The 16582-nt window shown below is 41.5% G+C and overlaps 1 protein-coding gene across 7 annotated transcripts in view; it reads left to right on the top strand.

Moving 5' to 3' along the window:
* The window catches only part of KDM2B (lysine demethylase 2B), a 79062-nt gene that overhangs the window by 52158 nt on the left and 10322 nt on the right, over window positions 1-16582 (top strand). For 5 of the 7 annotated variants that reach the window (XM_072143395.1, XM_072143380.1, XM_072143412.1 and 2 more), the window contains 4 exons: window positions 3706-3930; window positions 4029-4172; window positions 10453-10540; window positions 14691-14956. In XM_072143395.1, the coding sequence (XP_071999496.1) occupies window positions 3706-3930; window positions 4029-4172; window positions 10453-10540; window positions 14691-14956 (723 nt within the window). The remainder of the gene's footprint in view (window positions 1-3705; window positions 3931-4028; window positions 4173-10452; window positions 10541-14690; window positions 14957-16582) is intronic. The other 2 variants (XM_072143389.1, XM_072143404.1) reach the window with 2 other exon arrangements.

Raw genomic sequence — 16582 nt, 5'->3', positions numbered from 1 at the left:
GCACCTAAATCACGAGACAAAGCAACACAAAGCCGGGCATGTAGTCCTGTATACTGGTGGAGGGCCATGTGGTATGTCCTGGTGTACTGCGTGTTATAAGACCCCTGCTTGTTCTTATTAGATATCTGTGATAAAGTACTCGCCCACACATGATGGTATATACCACTCGATTGTGGGCCTCGTCCAAAGGCTGAGCACCTACCTACCTGACTTATGCTGGTAGCGCTGATTACAACCAAAATATGCTGGCAGCTCCAATTACATACCTACCTACCTGGCTGTAAGCTGGCAGCGCCGAGCAGCTCTGTACCTACCTGTAAGCTGGCAGCGCCGAGCAGCTACGTACCTACCTGTAAGCTGGCAGCGCCGAGCAGCTCTGTACCTACCTGTAAGCTGGCAGCGCCGAGCAGCTCTGTACCTACCTGTAAGCTGGCAGCGCCGAGCAGCTCTGTACCTACCTGTAAGCTGGCAGCGCCGAGCAGCTCTGTACCTACCTGTAAGCTGGCAGCGCCGAGCAGCTCTGTACCTACCTGTAAGCTGGCAGCGCCGAGCAGCTACGTACCTACCTGTAAGCTGGCAGCGCCGAGCAGCTACGTACCTACCTGTAAGCTGACAGCGCTGAGCAGCTATGTACCTACCTGTAAGCTGACAGCGCTGAGCAGCTATGTACCTACCTGTAAGCTGACAGCGCTGAGCAGCTATGTACCTACCTGTAAGCTGACAGCGCTGAGCAGCTATGTACCTACCTGTAAGCTGACAGCGCTGAGCAGCTATGTACCTACCTGTAAGCTGACAGCGCTGAGCAGCTATGTACCTACCTGTAAGCTGACAGCGCTGAGCAGCTCTGTACCTACCTGTAAGCTGGCAGCGCTGAGCAGCTCTGTACCTACCTGTAAGCTGGCAGCGCCGAGCAGCTATGTACCTACCTGTAAGCTGGCAGCGCCGAGCAGCTATGTACCTACCTGTAAGCTGGCAGCGCCGAGCAGCTATGTACCTACCTGTAAGCTGGCAGCGCCGAGCAGCTACCTACCTGTTAGCTGGGAGCGCCAGGCACGGGGCGGCTATTGGTGCTGAGCAGGTGGCAATCCCTTTCCTGGGCCGAGCTCATGAATAATGTGCGTTGCTCTCCTCCTCCCCTTTGTGCGAGCAGTGTGTGCGCTGAGCCCTCCCCCTCCTCCTCAGTAGCCGCCGTACACTGTCCCTGCTCTATGTCACACCGCACAGGCCCGGATCCGGGGACATGGCGCTCTCACTCAGCAACGATGATGAGGAATACGATTCCGAGCAGGAGCAGGTCGGTACCGGGCGGAGGGAACTTCATCTGTGAATGCGGGGGCACCGCGGGCTGCTGGAGGGAGGGGGGACGTACCCCGGAGCATCAGGCTTCCCTTTCCGTGCCTAGGATCCGCTCAGCAGCCGAGGGGTTAATGGATCCTTTCTCCCCCTCTATCATGTTGTAGCACGGGCAGGGCCAATGTGCAGGGAAGGCAGCACCGCCGGGGACGTGACATGTGGCCCAGGTGATAGACCCCGATCACTGGGGGGGAGGGGGTAAATAACATCCTGCTAAATGCCCCCAACCAGGACAGTGACAGCTGTAACCTGATGTCACTGATGGCACCAGAGTGGCCATGATCCAGTGCTGGTACCAGCAGAACCACTAAATACAAAGGGGGACTCTACCTATCTCATTGTCCGAGAGAAGACATGATATGGGCAGCATAAAGACTAATACATATGTAAGTTGCATGCTTGTTCTTACATGTGATGGGTTGGGATTCCTGAGAGGAGATGGATGCTCAGCCAGGGGAAGGACTGACAAACAAACTCATTGTTAAATTGTACCATTCTGGAAAGAAATTGGTCAGATTTCAGCCCTTCTGCTATTCTACCATCTGTTTTGGTAGTTCTAGTGACATCCTAGTTTTGTCAAATTATCCAATCTGCCCTCTTTGAGCTGCTTCTTTGAAACCATTGGATGAAAAGGTGTCCACACTGGGATGTATTTGATCCACTGACTGACTTCAGTGGGTGAGTTTTACACACTGTTTGGATCAGAGAAGTGCATGTTGCATTTTTCTTGGATATAAATAGATTAATGCACCATGAAAAAACAATGATTTGAGGTAGACTCCGCCACCACCAAAACCGTTTGTGGCCAAAGGTCTCCACTTACTGTATACCTCGTTGCATCTGCTCCTGATCTACATTGCTAAGTGTCTGAGCTTTTTCCAAGGGTTTTAAAAACCGTATTAGTAAGTGCTGCAAGTATTGTAACAGAAAAGGACATCCTATGGGCTATCAATTGCTAAAAATATGAGAAATTTACATATTTACGACTGGTTGGAAAAATCAGAGGCAAAAGTTAGCGTTTCCCTTTGCACTTTAGATTTGTACAGATTGGCTTTAGGCAAGTTTGACATAACTGTCAGTGCACAGGTTGCAGTTCTAGAACCGACCATAGCCTTCTGAACCAAACTTGCTATGTCGCAGTGAAATGTGGCACATAAGATCCTTGAATGACTGACTGGAGCACTACTGAACTGATCTGTATCCTAACACTATGATTTGGGTCACATAGCCCTGGTTGGTCCATGAAATACAGTTGATATGCAGATCTTGTGAGAACCTGCTTAGACAAATCTGCAGCAGAGCATTGAATGTCGTCCTCGTTGTATGAGGATTAGACCTATTGTCATTCACTAGAGCTAAAGAACTATTTCAAATGCAGAAAAACACATGGCAGCTTTCTGCCAGGAGTTGTGTGTGATATATCAGTTCAGTTTTTAATAAAGTGAACATGTTGTTTTTAACCCTAAACAATCCCTTAACATTTTTTCACACTAGTAACTAATATTGCAATAGACCATAGTTTTAAAGAGCATTGTTCTAGGACATAGAATATTTCCCTAGTTCGCCTGGGGTCTATACGAAATAGTGTAAATGAATGAATTCCTTTATATATATATATATATTAGTGTAGCCCATCTATCACACCCATGTGCTTTAATGGCACGTGGAGTAAATCGACAGCTGGTTCTAGTAGTTACTCTCTTCTGCAAAAATATTTGGGCTTGGTTATTTAGGTTAAGGCACATGATCTTGTGCCGTATATCTACAGCATTTGCTGAGTACATAGCTCCTGGGCAGATTTACTTTTAGAAATATGGGAAAGCTGTAGGTAAACATTTTGCGTAATAATGCAAGCCGTGTTGGCTGTCACAAGCTTTCCCATAAACAAGCAAATACAATTTTAAAAATTTAGAATATATCCAAGTACTTTAATCACAGTCAGCAGCACTTTTTATTTTTAAATGGCGGTAACGGTAAAAAAAATTGCACTGGAGCCAGCACGAGTAATGCAAATGTGAACTTGGCCTCTGAATTAACATACTGCATGTTCCAAATGTGTCTTTTACACAGCACATGGATGGAATTGTTTTACATTTTTAGATAGTGTTACGCCTAAGTGCACAAGTGACTTGCCCAGAAGAGTTATCCTAAAGGTTGGGCTCGCTCTTAGGTACTTTGTTACTAATCCATATGGCACTAGTCATTTGTACTGGATGATTGATGCTGTCACATTTACCTGTAGGAAATGCTTGGAGTACATGTAGATGTTATAGGTCGTGTTGTATAATGTATCAACAAGCTGTCCTATATTTGCTCATTCATAAGTTACAAATGTTTTTTTGTCTTGAATAGAACCGAGCCGTGGGAAGACCAAAAGGTAAACTTGCTACCTCTCCTGCCGTGAAATTGTCCGCTAACCGGACCAGCGCCGGAGCGCGAAGGAGACGGACACGTTGCCGAAAATGTGAAGCCTGCTTACGCACAGAATGTGGAGAATGTCACTTTTGCAAGGACATGAAGAAGTTTGGAGGACCAGGGCGAATGAAACAGTCATGTATCATGCGTCAGTGTATAGCTGTATGTAATAAATTTTATACCTCCATATAGAATATAGTTTCTGCTTTGTAAAACTTCCATACACTGCCATTTCACTCTTGTTTCTGGTCTTTTCTTAGCCTGTTCTGCCACATACAGCCGTTTGTTTAGTGTGTGGAGAAGCGGGAAAGGAGGACTGTGTGGAAGGCCAAGAAGCAAAATTTAATGTCATGCTGATGGAATGCTCCATCTGTAATGAAATAATCCACCCAGGTTGCCTGAAGGTAAGTCAGACTAGCGCAACATTTTTTTCAAAGGTATACTTGCTATGGATGGCTAGTTTGGTCAGGGGTGTACCAATACAATGTGTATTTTTCCTGCAGTCCTCAACATCATATTTGTATGTAAAAAGCCTCGCTATTGTCACTGTTTTCTGCCAGCACAGTTTTTATACAGTTGGCAGAGTTCCACTGGTAATAGTCTTGCAGAAATTCTGAATAGCTTTCTGTAGCTATAATTAGTTTTTTATGCAAGTGCCAACATCTGGTCTGCTACTTTAACTTCTTCGATACAAAGGGACAGAATAATGCTGTAATCATGACTTCTGCCATGTGAAAAGACCTCTATAATGCAAAAAATGACTGTGCCCATCCAGTCCAATTGAAAAGCTGAATGATTGACACTTTGTTGTCATTTGTTCATTGCAAATTAAAAAGACCATCAATGTTTTTTTTTTGTTTGTTTGTTTTTTTGTCTAAAAGGTGAACATGACTTAAGACTTGTTAAAATGGTTCACTATTCTTTAGTTCAGTATATATTTAGCTTTTTTTGTTTTTTTTTTAAATTGAACCTCCTATAAACTTTTATCGCTTGATTATTTAATCTGTACTTATGACGTTTTAACTTTTAAAGGAAATCTAACATTTGCTTTTATGCATTATGAACCAAACATGCGTTAAGAATGCTGTAGTTACACTGATGCAGAAATATATCTTGTTTAATCCCTGAACTGAGTGGTTTTGCTGGAAAAACAATTATAAAATTATGATAATGAGTTTGTCGCTCCTGGGGCTACCCCTACGATCTAATTATGCACTGCTCCAGACTTGTCCCGCCCAGCATATGCCAATAATATGTAATCACTGTGTTGTCCCTGACAGGCAGAAGTAATCAATCGCTGCAGCATCCCCCAGCTGTTGTGTATCCTATCTGGACACTTCAGTATTGTATTTATGTACTGCAGCCAGCCTGCACACAGTTTTCCCAAGGTCCTGAATTTTATCATTGTTTTTTGAGCAAAACCACTCAATTCAGGGATTAAATAAGACCTAGAACTGCATCAGTGTAGCTAGCTACAGCATCCTCAAGGTATGTTTGGATCACAATGCATAAAATCAAATGATATATACTGTGGCATTGTTTTTGTTGGAAATGTATACATACTTTGATGTTTGGGTGTATTGGGTGAACAGTCAGATTCTCATTTGATGCTCCCAATATGTATCAATACACCCCTTCTAAGTAATAACTTATAGCTTAAATAACCATAGTGAAGATGAAAACAGAGGAACATGGTTGGACTGTGAATTGGGGACCAGAAGTGGCTGGTTTTTATGGAATGAGCACAGCCCTGGGAATTGGAAATAGTGATATATGATTGAAGGAGTCACTTCTTCCCCCCCGAACTGAAAGAAGGAACTCCTTAAGTCATATATCATCATGATGCATACAGTGATGTCCCTGGAACTGTGGTTAGTTTTTGTTATGAGTTTGAAAATTCTACCCTTTTGTCAGGGGCGTTGCTAGTGTGGTAAAAGATCCGGGTCATGGGCCCCAATGCATGTGTATCACACTTTCAGTAATATCCACTTCTGTACATAACTCCCTCACATTTGCTTGTGCCAATAACAACTTTACTGAGAGTATATACAGCTACAGATACACAGGAGAAATCCCTACTTGCACCCAGTGACTGCAGGTGACGTGTCCACTTCAATGTTTGGGCCATTATCACTGCGTAGGTGCGTTCACATGTTGCAGTTAAAAATGCATAGGGGCGTCGCTAGTTCAAAGGATCCGGGACTCGTGCCCCAGATCTCCTGGGGTCAGCCGGACATCTGCCCGGGCACAGATCGTGATGAGAACAAGTGCATTTCTTTCCCCAGCAGTATCTGCAATCCCCAGGAAAATAATACTCCCAGAGGCTGAAGGACCTTTGATGATGTCATGGTCACATGACCTGCCGGGGAAAGCAGTGCACACACACAGCTGCATCAGTGAGATGGGGGGGGGGGGGGGCTGTGTGGGGACATTACTTATTGGGGGCTGTGTGGGCACATTTCTTGGGGCGTGTTCACACGTTGCACTAGGATAGGCCTTGCGTTTCCAGTAATACCCATGTGATGGGTAACAAGCACCTGGTGTTTTTTTAAATGCAAGACAAACGTGTGAATACAGATTTACAGTATTTGGGGGAGTTTGTTAGGGGCAGCAGCGGGATAACATTGCTAGGGAACCAAGATTTAGGTACAATGAGAAACATAAGATGTAGTGATACATAAGCCTAATGGAGGACGCGTCACCTGCAGTCACTGGATGTAAGTAGGGATTTTTCCAGTGGTTTCTGTAGCTGTATACACCGTCAGTAAAGTTATTGGCACAACCACATATGAGCGGGTTATATACAGGAGGGGGCATTACTGTAAGAGCGCTACATATGTATTTGGGCCCGTGCCCTGGATCTTTTACAACTCTAGAAACGCCCCTACATTGCGATCAGTTTTGAGGTGGTTTTGGGTGCAGTTTTGTTAATTTAACATTTGTGGAACCGTTGAACAGGTGAAACATGAACTGAACAGGTGAAGGGGAAACCTAACCTAAAACCACCTCAAAACTGATTGTGATGCAGTTGTAACTGCAACGTGTGAACGCAACCTGACAGTGTTATCCTGTTGCTACCCCTAATGGCGCGTTCACACGTTGCGTTTTGACCTGCGTTTTCAATGCGTTTGAAAAGCATATACAACAGCTGAGGGGTGATTTGCCTAATTATATCACTGTTAACATTTCCGTTTACAAAACGCATTGTAAACGCGATGTTAACACATGCGTAAACAGTGCGTTAACATATGTGTTTTGTTAACACATGCGTTAACATTGCGTTTACAAACGTAAACGGTAATGTAATCGGGCAAATCACCCCTCCTCAGCTGTTGTATATGCGTTTCAAACGCAATGAAAACGCGACCAAAACGCAACGTGTGAACGCACCCTCACACTCAAACACCCAAAATACTGTAAGGCTGCGTTCACATGTTTGTCTCGCATTTAAACAAATACAAGACACCACGTGCTCATTATTGATCACATGTGTTTCACTGAAAATTCACGTGAGATCAAACCGAGGCCCGTCCTACTGCCACGTGTGAACACACCCCAAGAAATTGCCCCACACAGATCCCCCTATGTTCTCCCCCTCACTTCACTCGTGCAGCTCTGCACTGCTTCCCCCTGCAGGTCATGTGATCACGATATCATCACAGGTCCTACAAGAGAAAGCAGTGTGCACTTTCCTGAGGACACAGATCGTGACGAGAGAGGGGAGGATGCCCGGGCTGACCCGGGGACATTCTGGGCTCCGGCCAAAAGATCTAGAGCACGGGCTCTGGATCTTTTAACCTAGCGAGGTCCCCTTTCCTGAAACACAAACTGACTCTGGTTATCTGAAGTAGCCCTTCCACCAATTTTTGTTGATTTATTTATAGAATTTCAAAAGAGGAAAGGGAAACTGAATGTTTATTTATTTGGAAATAAAAGTATTTAATAAACAATAAGGGTTTTGGATGAAGTTTAATTGTTATACCTATATATTTCTAGCGCTACTGTAGACTATATAGATTACATGAATGTAATGGCAGGAGGAATGCTTGATCTAATACTCCATCATTTTCGGTGAAACATAACCCCTTTCTTGTAAATTTGTGAGCATCCCAGCAGTTGGACCCTTGCGCATTGGTAACCCTTTAATTCAGAAGTCATTTTATATGGATGGGTCTGTGTTTGAATGCAAATACTGATATAACCCTATTGGCATACTGACCAGTTTCTTTTCTCTACTATGAAAAATAATACCCTGGAATGTAAATACTGTTGGAATGCTAAACAAATACTTTTAGGCCCTTCCATTGACTGCAATCGGGTTATAGGAGAGGATAAACTAGGAAATTTAGCGTTTTTCAAATATGGATGTAAATAGAACATTAGATTACAATTGGCAACCTATTATAGACCTCAGAATACGGTTATAATATGCCTTGTTTCACATGAAAACATTTACAAGCGAAGCTATGCAGGGCACTGGATGTGTGAATAGTGTGCAGTAATATTTAGAAGTCTACTGGCAAAGGGTCGGTTTCGGTCTTAGTGTAGTAGTGAATTGGACTGTACTCAGCAAAGGGGGAGCGCACACATGAGAAAGGAGTCCTGGTCATAGCCTTTTAAGCTAGTCACTAGTGTAAAAGTTGTTTCCTGACCATTTGTAAAGTAATTAGAAAGTGGCCAACCTCTTCTTAATCCTACAGATTTTCACTGTTGCTGATGTAATAGTCATCTCGGATGCACTGCAGTATAACTACATAACTAAGTTGTTGGGTTTTAGCCAGGCAGCACAGTGCAAGTGCCAAGTATGATCCAACAGATTTATTACTGTAACTAAAGAATTTCTTTACAGTGAGTAAAACTAATTCTTGTAGATTACATTTAAATACTTGGTATGGAATTATAAAGCAATACAAATGGCTTCAATTGTACTAACCAAGTTCAATGCTCATCTTTTTTTAACTTAATTTAATATTTCATATTACATGGTACATCCAATGCAGGAAAAAAAACTGTCACATCCCCACCAATCGCCTATTAATAACATCAGCTTTGGTAGAATGGGAAGGGGTGGGGGAGAAAATAGCTTAAAGGGAACCTGTCACTAGGTACCTCATTTTCACTAAAGACAGGTTACAGAAGGCCATTGCAGCTGCATTGCAAATTTGCCTTTCTGCCTTTTCTAATCATCTAATTGTTTGTTCTATCATACCTTGCACCCTGACAGAATCCTCTGTTTAGTCTTAGGAAAAAACTACATGTGACTTGTCTGTGCTGCAGACTGCTCAGCTCTTGCCCCACACACCTTTGTGCTCCTGTACAGCTCCTCCCTCCCCCACTGATGATAGCTCCCCAGGCTGTGACCTCTGTGAAGAAGCAGGGGGGAGGAGCTGTACAGGAGCACAAAGGTGGGGGGCAAGAGCTGAGCAGTCTACAGCACAGACACGTCATATGTTGTTTTTTGAAATGCATCCAAATCAAAGCCCAGCTCCTGGGACTATACAGAGGATTCTGTCAGGGTGCAAGGAACGTTATAACACACAATTATATTGAAATGCAAATGCTGAGAGAAAGCAGAAAGGTATCTTTGCAATGCAGCTGTAATGGACTTCTGTAATCTGTCTTTAGTGAAAATGAGGTCCCTGGTGACAGGTTCCCTTTAAAGTATACCATATCAAGAACAAACTTATTCAGATGAAGACTCCCTTATATGCAACACAACAGAATTTAAAGGGAACCTGTTAGTACATTTGCACATATTCAGCCAGTGACAGTTAATAGGGCTCTATGGGAACCATAACTGACACCTTTTTTTACTCAAAAATTGTTTCACTTACATCAAGATAAATCGCCCCTTATCTTATATTACCTGGCTCCAAAGGGATCGTGTCCTGCTCATCTGGCTCCTTCCCATGCCTGATGCCTCCTTCCTGGTCACAGTTCAGGTCATGTGACCAGGGTACATCATCTTGGGTCCTTTAGCCTCTTAACAATAGCACACTCTACCCAATATATGTATCTATGTGATCACATGAAGTCACAGCTACCTCCATGGACTTCTACTCCTCTCCATCCTCCATGGAGGGTGCTGTTATTTTATGTAATTACATACATGGAGTACGGTTAGAGGGCTAAAGGACCTGTGATGATGTCCCTCTTGTCACGTGACATGAATGTAACACAAGGCACAGTGTAAAAAAAAATTACACAATATTTCCTATAAGTTCATAGAGCTTTATATGTCTGTAGTTAAATATTAGCATATAGTCCCTAGGTACGAGGAGAGACAGGACAGTGATTTGAAGAGACACAGAGCTGTCAGTCAGAACAATGAGAGAGGGAAGTCAGAAAAGCTAATTTGCATATCAGAAAAACATCTGTAATTAAGGTACAGTGCCCCACTGGCAGCTAATTTTTAGGTGATATGGGGAGGACTTGTAACTCTTTATCAGCAGGTTTTGCTAGTCAGTGGGGTCAAAATCTGGTGACAGGTCCTCTTTTTTTAACAGCACCTGCAAAGCTAAATATTTCTGTGCACGCTTCTGCACCACTATTACAACTGGCCAGCTGGGATTCTCTACATCTCCTCGTGTATTATAGATGGAGGTATGCGAATATAAAGCTGGTTAAGTATGTCTTGGATATACTACATACACAACAGCATGTCTGGTGTTGATATCTCTGCAGGTAAAGGAATCTGATGGTGTGGTAAATGACGAACTTCCAAACTGCTGGGAATGTCCAAAATGTAACCATGCTGGAAAAACTGGGAAAGTGAGTATAAAGGAACTCTTTGGCAAATATCAATTCAATTTGTATAGTTTGTTTAATAGTTTTTTTTTTTTTTCCCCCGTTTTTTTAAAATCAGGTAACTTTTATTAAAGCATATAATTGTTACAGCAGTAATATACAATAATAACTGTAACTGTACAGATATACAAGTTTAATACTAATGTTACTCCTGTAGCTTTTGATAAAGTGTGAAAATGGATGGAATGGATAACCTGTTTCTTTCAGATATTTCCTGTTTTAGTGTTCCATCTTTTGTACATCTCAACCTTTGTAGTGTTGTAAGAAGGAAAATGCAACTATTCACCCAAAAGAGTGTGGCGTAATTATTTTTTGTTTTTTCCATTTTATTTTTTTTTTAATCCGCAATGGAAGTCTCTCTGCGGTACCCCTTTACATTTTTGATACAAAAAGATCTGGTGACAAGACATGGCTATCCGAGTAATGCAGTCATCATACAGAGAGTGTTACCCAGTTAAACTCCTTACACCAAAGTGATGCATTTAGTTTAATTATTGGAAAAGACCTTTGACACGTCTGACATGGCCAAAGTTTTAAGGCTTATATAATATTGTTGACATTTATTATGGTTTGTGGTTATAAGCTCTGCTGTGTTTTTCATTTGTTTGTTATACATAAAATATTAGATGCGTTATCACCCTGTTCAGTGGCAAATGATTCAGGTGTCAATAGACTTTTCCAGTAGAGCCCATTATAAGTCATTGTAGTGGATCTGACTGTTGTATACTGTAAAATCAGAAGCTGCCACCACCCTGGTATCAGCAGAACTAGAGTAGTTTCAAAGACATAAATAAAGTACTAAGCCTTCAGTGCATAAGGGACTCTTATGGGGGGAAAATCAGCAACCTGTTTGAGCTAATTGAGCAAGTTTGTATACAATTAATAGAAGTTGGCTCCATGTAGTGGATTATTATTATTATGCCTTAATGGAAACCTACCATGAGGAATCTAGCTATGTTGTTATTCTATGGAAAGCTTCTGTGTTTGCTACTAGTGGACAGAAATCTGACCGTGGTCACACTCGTTATATTACAGACTGTAATCAGAGCTGTGTGATATAACGAACTGGGCTCCGGTGTGACTATGGTCAGATTTCTGTCCACAAGTAGTCAACATAGAAGTTTTTCATAGAATGACAGCAAGCGGAGATGCTTAAAACTGTAGGGTATTGATACAGAAAGTTTTTATTGGAAATATTTTTTATAACTTTTATCATAAAAAGAATGACCTTAATTTGCTGTAATGGGAATACCCCTTTAATAGGTAGATTCCTAATGGTAGGTAGCTGTGGCTCTTTTCACATATATGGGAGCCATGACTACAGGTATGGCTTCTGGACACTACACCAGCGTATTTACAATAGTGCAGGGGTTGGAAGTTGGTCCTCCACCTTTACAACACTAATGGCCTATCCTGGTTATTCTTGAACAATCCCTTTTAATAAATAGGAAAACAAAGGAGCAAGAGAGAGACATTTTAATCAATTTTGGTGTAAAGCTGATTTATTATTGGAGTTGCACTGTGAATGATAAATGTGATGCAATATTTCTGGAGTGCTGTATATATACTACAATCCCTCCTTACCACATAACATCAAGATGGTTCTAATAATGAAACTCATACATTTGCTGTGTTACCAATGTCATTTATGTACATCAAAATCACACGGCTCTATCGCTATGTGTAGTCCAAATTCCTGGACAACCTTGTTATTCAGTATCTAGAGAGTAGACCGGTTTTCATTTTCACTGAAAGATGAGTTGTCCGGAGTTTGAAAAGCATGTCTGTCAATGGTTTGTGCCGGTATTGAAACTCAGCTGCTTAGAGCTGAATGGAGCCGAGTTGAATGCCGACACAAACTGTAGTCAGGTGTGACGCTGTTTTGGAATAAATCAGACATGTTTTTCCGGACAGCCCATTCTATGGAGTGGAAGGGAGCAGAAGCAGAGAGAATAAAGCGAGCACACTGATGCTGCCCGCAGTAAGGACTTGTTCACATGGGCCTGTCCAATGCATCAATTCCCCTCTGCCATGGGGGAGAGATGCCAGAGGAATACTCATAATACATCCCTTTGTATCTGATGTAGCCTGAGATATACCAGAATATAAGTTTTCAGAAGCCAGATTATAAAATGTTTCATGCCATGTTTTTAAGTCCATCTCAATGTTTCCACATGAGTGTGTCCAGCGTATACTGAGGTCATCAGTCATGTACTGCATGAATCTGGTGGCCTGACACTAATATAATATAACTAATATATGCAACTCCTAAGCAATTTATTTATTTCTATCTTGCCCAATCTTTGACCCATGAATATGTCCTTACTGTGGATCTGTGCCTTCCAAGGATATCTATATGTGTTCTCAAAATTTATGGTTCTATTTTCGGACCATCGTTTATTAGGGGGAAAAAAAAGTCCATCACCCATGTAAGTGAATGGTTCATTGAAAACTATAGACTGTGCCATCCACATGTTGTCCATGTTCCCCGGAGATGCACTTATGTAGTGAGCGATGTAACCTCCTTCAGGTTAGCCCTTAAAAATGGACATGAAAAATGGATGAGATCCAGATGGAAAGTCGCAGACACAACTGATTAGAAAGACATTTTCATGGATGAAAAGGAACACTGGTGTCAATAAAGCCTTGGGCTGCCTGCACACAAACGTTTCTGTTTTTTGCAGCTGATTACCCCAGTCTGGCATCCGTTTATAACAAATCACCAAATTATACTCAGAACAAGGATCTGACTAGGACAGACTCTACTCCTTTAGCGATCAGTTGCATGATCCGTTAAAATAACAGCCACCCGGCGATACCTTTTTTTGAGGCTAACTGAGTATATTTGATGGGGAACTTTCGAGAATACTAGTTCTTTTAGTTAACATCATGTCTGACGAAGAGAACTAGTATTCTCGAAAGCTCCCCATCAAATATGCTCAGTTAGCCTCAAAAAGGTATCGCCTGATTTCTTCACTCTTCTTCTGCTCTCCATGGCTGACACGGTACAAATCTACACTACCAGTAAAAGTAATGCATTTAGTGCAGCCGAGAGTTTTCTGTTCAAGAAACTTAACCGCATATGGCGATTTACACAGTTATGCTGAAGTGTTAGGATCTGCTATAGCATGCTGGCTTCTCTTACTAATTACTAAAGTCTTTTTGAGATATCTGTCCTCTCATCTCTCCTCTGCTTCTATTTTCCTACCCCCCTCCATAGACTTCTTTCGGGAACCTAATCTCTCAATAAGCGTTATATTCTGTATCCAGTATGGAAACAGCTCTGTCTTTGATTTTGGAGAAAATGAACAGTTAAAGAAGGTGGTGGTGGCCTGAAAAGGCATAAAAAAGCCTCTAATATATATTGCAAAATCTTTGCTTGTACACTCTGCTGTGATTTTGGACAGCACTATCCACTGGGTAAAGGCCATGAATGGCATTGCATCAAAAATACTATCTTTGTAAATGTAAAAAATTGCTTCGGTACCATACACAGTCACTACCCAATGGATGGAGCTGTGGTGGTCAATGCAAACTAATTATCTTCTCTTGGACTATTGATTTATGTAAAGTGATTTTCTGATTTGAGGTATACTTCAAGTACAAATGTATGTGTCTGATTTTTGCCTTAAAGGGGATGTCCCACCACAGACCCTTATCCTCTCTATGGTGTGGATACTGTATACTCTACTGTATACTGATGTGGCTAGAGAACCAGTCCCACATACACATTGACACTTCATTCATCGGGATGAATAAGTGGGACCAGCACTAGGACCCTTCTGGTTAAGGGATATCTGTTTGTGGTGGGGTAACCCCTTTCAAAACCAAATGATTGTATTTCTTTCTTCTTCACTTTTGAAGCTACATTGACTAGATGTCTAGTAAATCTCTCAAATGCTAAATATTTACTGGAGTTCCTGAAGACTCAATTGGCTCCGGCCTCTATTCTGTAAACGAGACTTGTCTGTCTGGTTATGGTTGGCCATTTCACAAGCAGCCTGGCCATTTCTTTCTCTATACAACCATGGTTAGATCAGTTCAGTGTAGCTCAAAAGTGGAGCCACATTTATAAGCATAAGATATAAAGTCGCTTGTGTTTTCTCACTTTTTGGCCTACAAGCAAAAAAGAGGTCCAGGATTTAAATACGCCTCCAACCTGCCTGGGTCTCTGCTTAAAGAACAAAAGATGAATAGGGATAATAAAGAGTTAACAGAACTGGTGAAAAAGAAAGAACGGGAGGAGACCCCCAGGCAGACCCCAGAGGAGCCACCAAAAAAGAAAATTCTGGAAGGGATTGTAAAACGCAAACTTGAAGATGGTGTTTTTAAGAGGAAAAGACCACTTGAAAAGAATATGGACCCTACAGTCAAGAAACGGGTTAGTACAGATGAGCATGTGGACATTAAGGATCTATATGGATTTCTTAAAAGCTTTTTGGCTTTTTTTTTTTAAAAGGGTTAGTTTTTTTGTTTTTTTGCAATAGTGCTTTTGTATATTAGACTTGTGCAGGGATTCCAGCAAATAAAACAATCAGGTGTTGTCTTTTATGTTTCCTTCCCCTCCATCTTTACAGGCATTATTACATGTTCTAGGTGCTGTATATATTCACTCATTATTTTCATAGTGGAAATGTGCAGCAATGGCTAGAAACCCTTAAACTTCACAGGGCGTAGACTATCCCAAAGTAGAACTGGTTATAGATGTTGAGATTTCCAATATTTTTTTTTTTATGTGCAGGGTGCCAATTGGAAAAGGCTTCCGCACCATTAGATATTCGGCAGAGGATTGGGCTGCATGGCGTCAAACATGGTCGCTGTGTATTTTACTCACTTGTAATTTTCTGGAAAATGGTGAAGAATATAAAAGTGTGGGATGGGTAAAGGCTACGCATGGTATTGTGGCAAAACCTAAGTGGAAAAGGTGCTACAGTATCGTACAGTTTTTGCTCAATTGATGGAGCAGTGGTGGTCAATGGGTAAAGAAACCCCGTTTGATGCATCATTCACTGTTTGCAAAAAATAATATTAGAAACCAGTGTTCTCTGATATGATTTATCATTGCACTCATGAGCTTGCCAATCTCTAAATCACAATGCATGCACTTTAACACCACTCTCCTCTGGATTATTGGGTTAGCAGCCCCTACCGAAAAGATCTAGTGACATATCCAGTGATGAGAATTAGATATATGGGCAGCAGACTGCAATACTTACAAGAACTCCTAAATATCCCTCATCCACAGCATAACTTTTGTAATCCACTGTAAGAAATGAATCTGTGTTGTCATTGGCTGCTGTGAGCAAAAAAGGCTTACTAGTATCTGATTGTAGAGACATACCCTAGTGGTCAGGTAAATTTAAGCATACTATTATCAATGTATTAATTTCCAGGGGGGATAACAGAGGGATAGGGGATACTATAGAATTTATTTCATACAAGTTTTTATTTACAGCCTTTTCCCAAGCGGCAAGCAATGGCTCCTAATCAGTAGCTGTGGGTATCGCATACCTTCAATAACCGCAGCTGTGTTTGTGACCTACCTAACAGCCTGCAGCATGTAGATGGGCAGGCACAGTAATACATGGAATATGTAGTAAGAGAAAAGGTTATCAAATACAACTTGACCTGATAACTGTGTAAATATATCAAAGGTCACTAGAGAAATCTGACTGTGTTGGCATAGACAAGTTTTACCAATGTAAGGTTGTTTTGACGCACACAGAGCACTGCAAAATGTTTTCAGTGGTGTTCATTAGCATGTGTTTCACGTTTGTTTTCTTTCTTGTGTCTAAAAATTTTTATATATATTTTGTCCAAATAGTACTATATATATAAATATTGCAATGTTTGTATATACAGCATGTTAGCATTTGTACCGTTTTGGGAATTGGGTCAAAGACCAGCATGCGCCAGTTGTTAAGCTTTTTTTTTTTTTGTATTTGTTTGGTTTTTTACTACCTTTCTAAATAGATTACAGTTAAGAACTTAAAAATTAATATTTGCA

The sequence above is a fragment of the Engystomops pustulosus genome, chromosome 1 (genome assembly GCF_040894005.1).
Source record: "Engystomops pustulosus chromosome 1, aEngPut4.maternal, whole genome shotgun sequence".
Lineage (NCBI taxonomy): Eukaryota > Metazoa > Chordata > Amphibia > Anura > Leptodactylidae > Engystomops > Engystomops pustulosus.
Note: the sequence above shows the minus strand (reverse complement) of the source record. Positions and strands in the feature narration are given on the sequence as shown.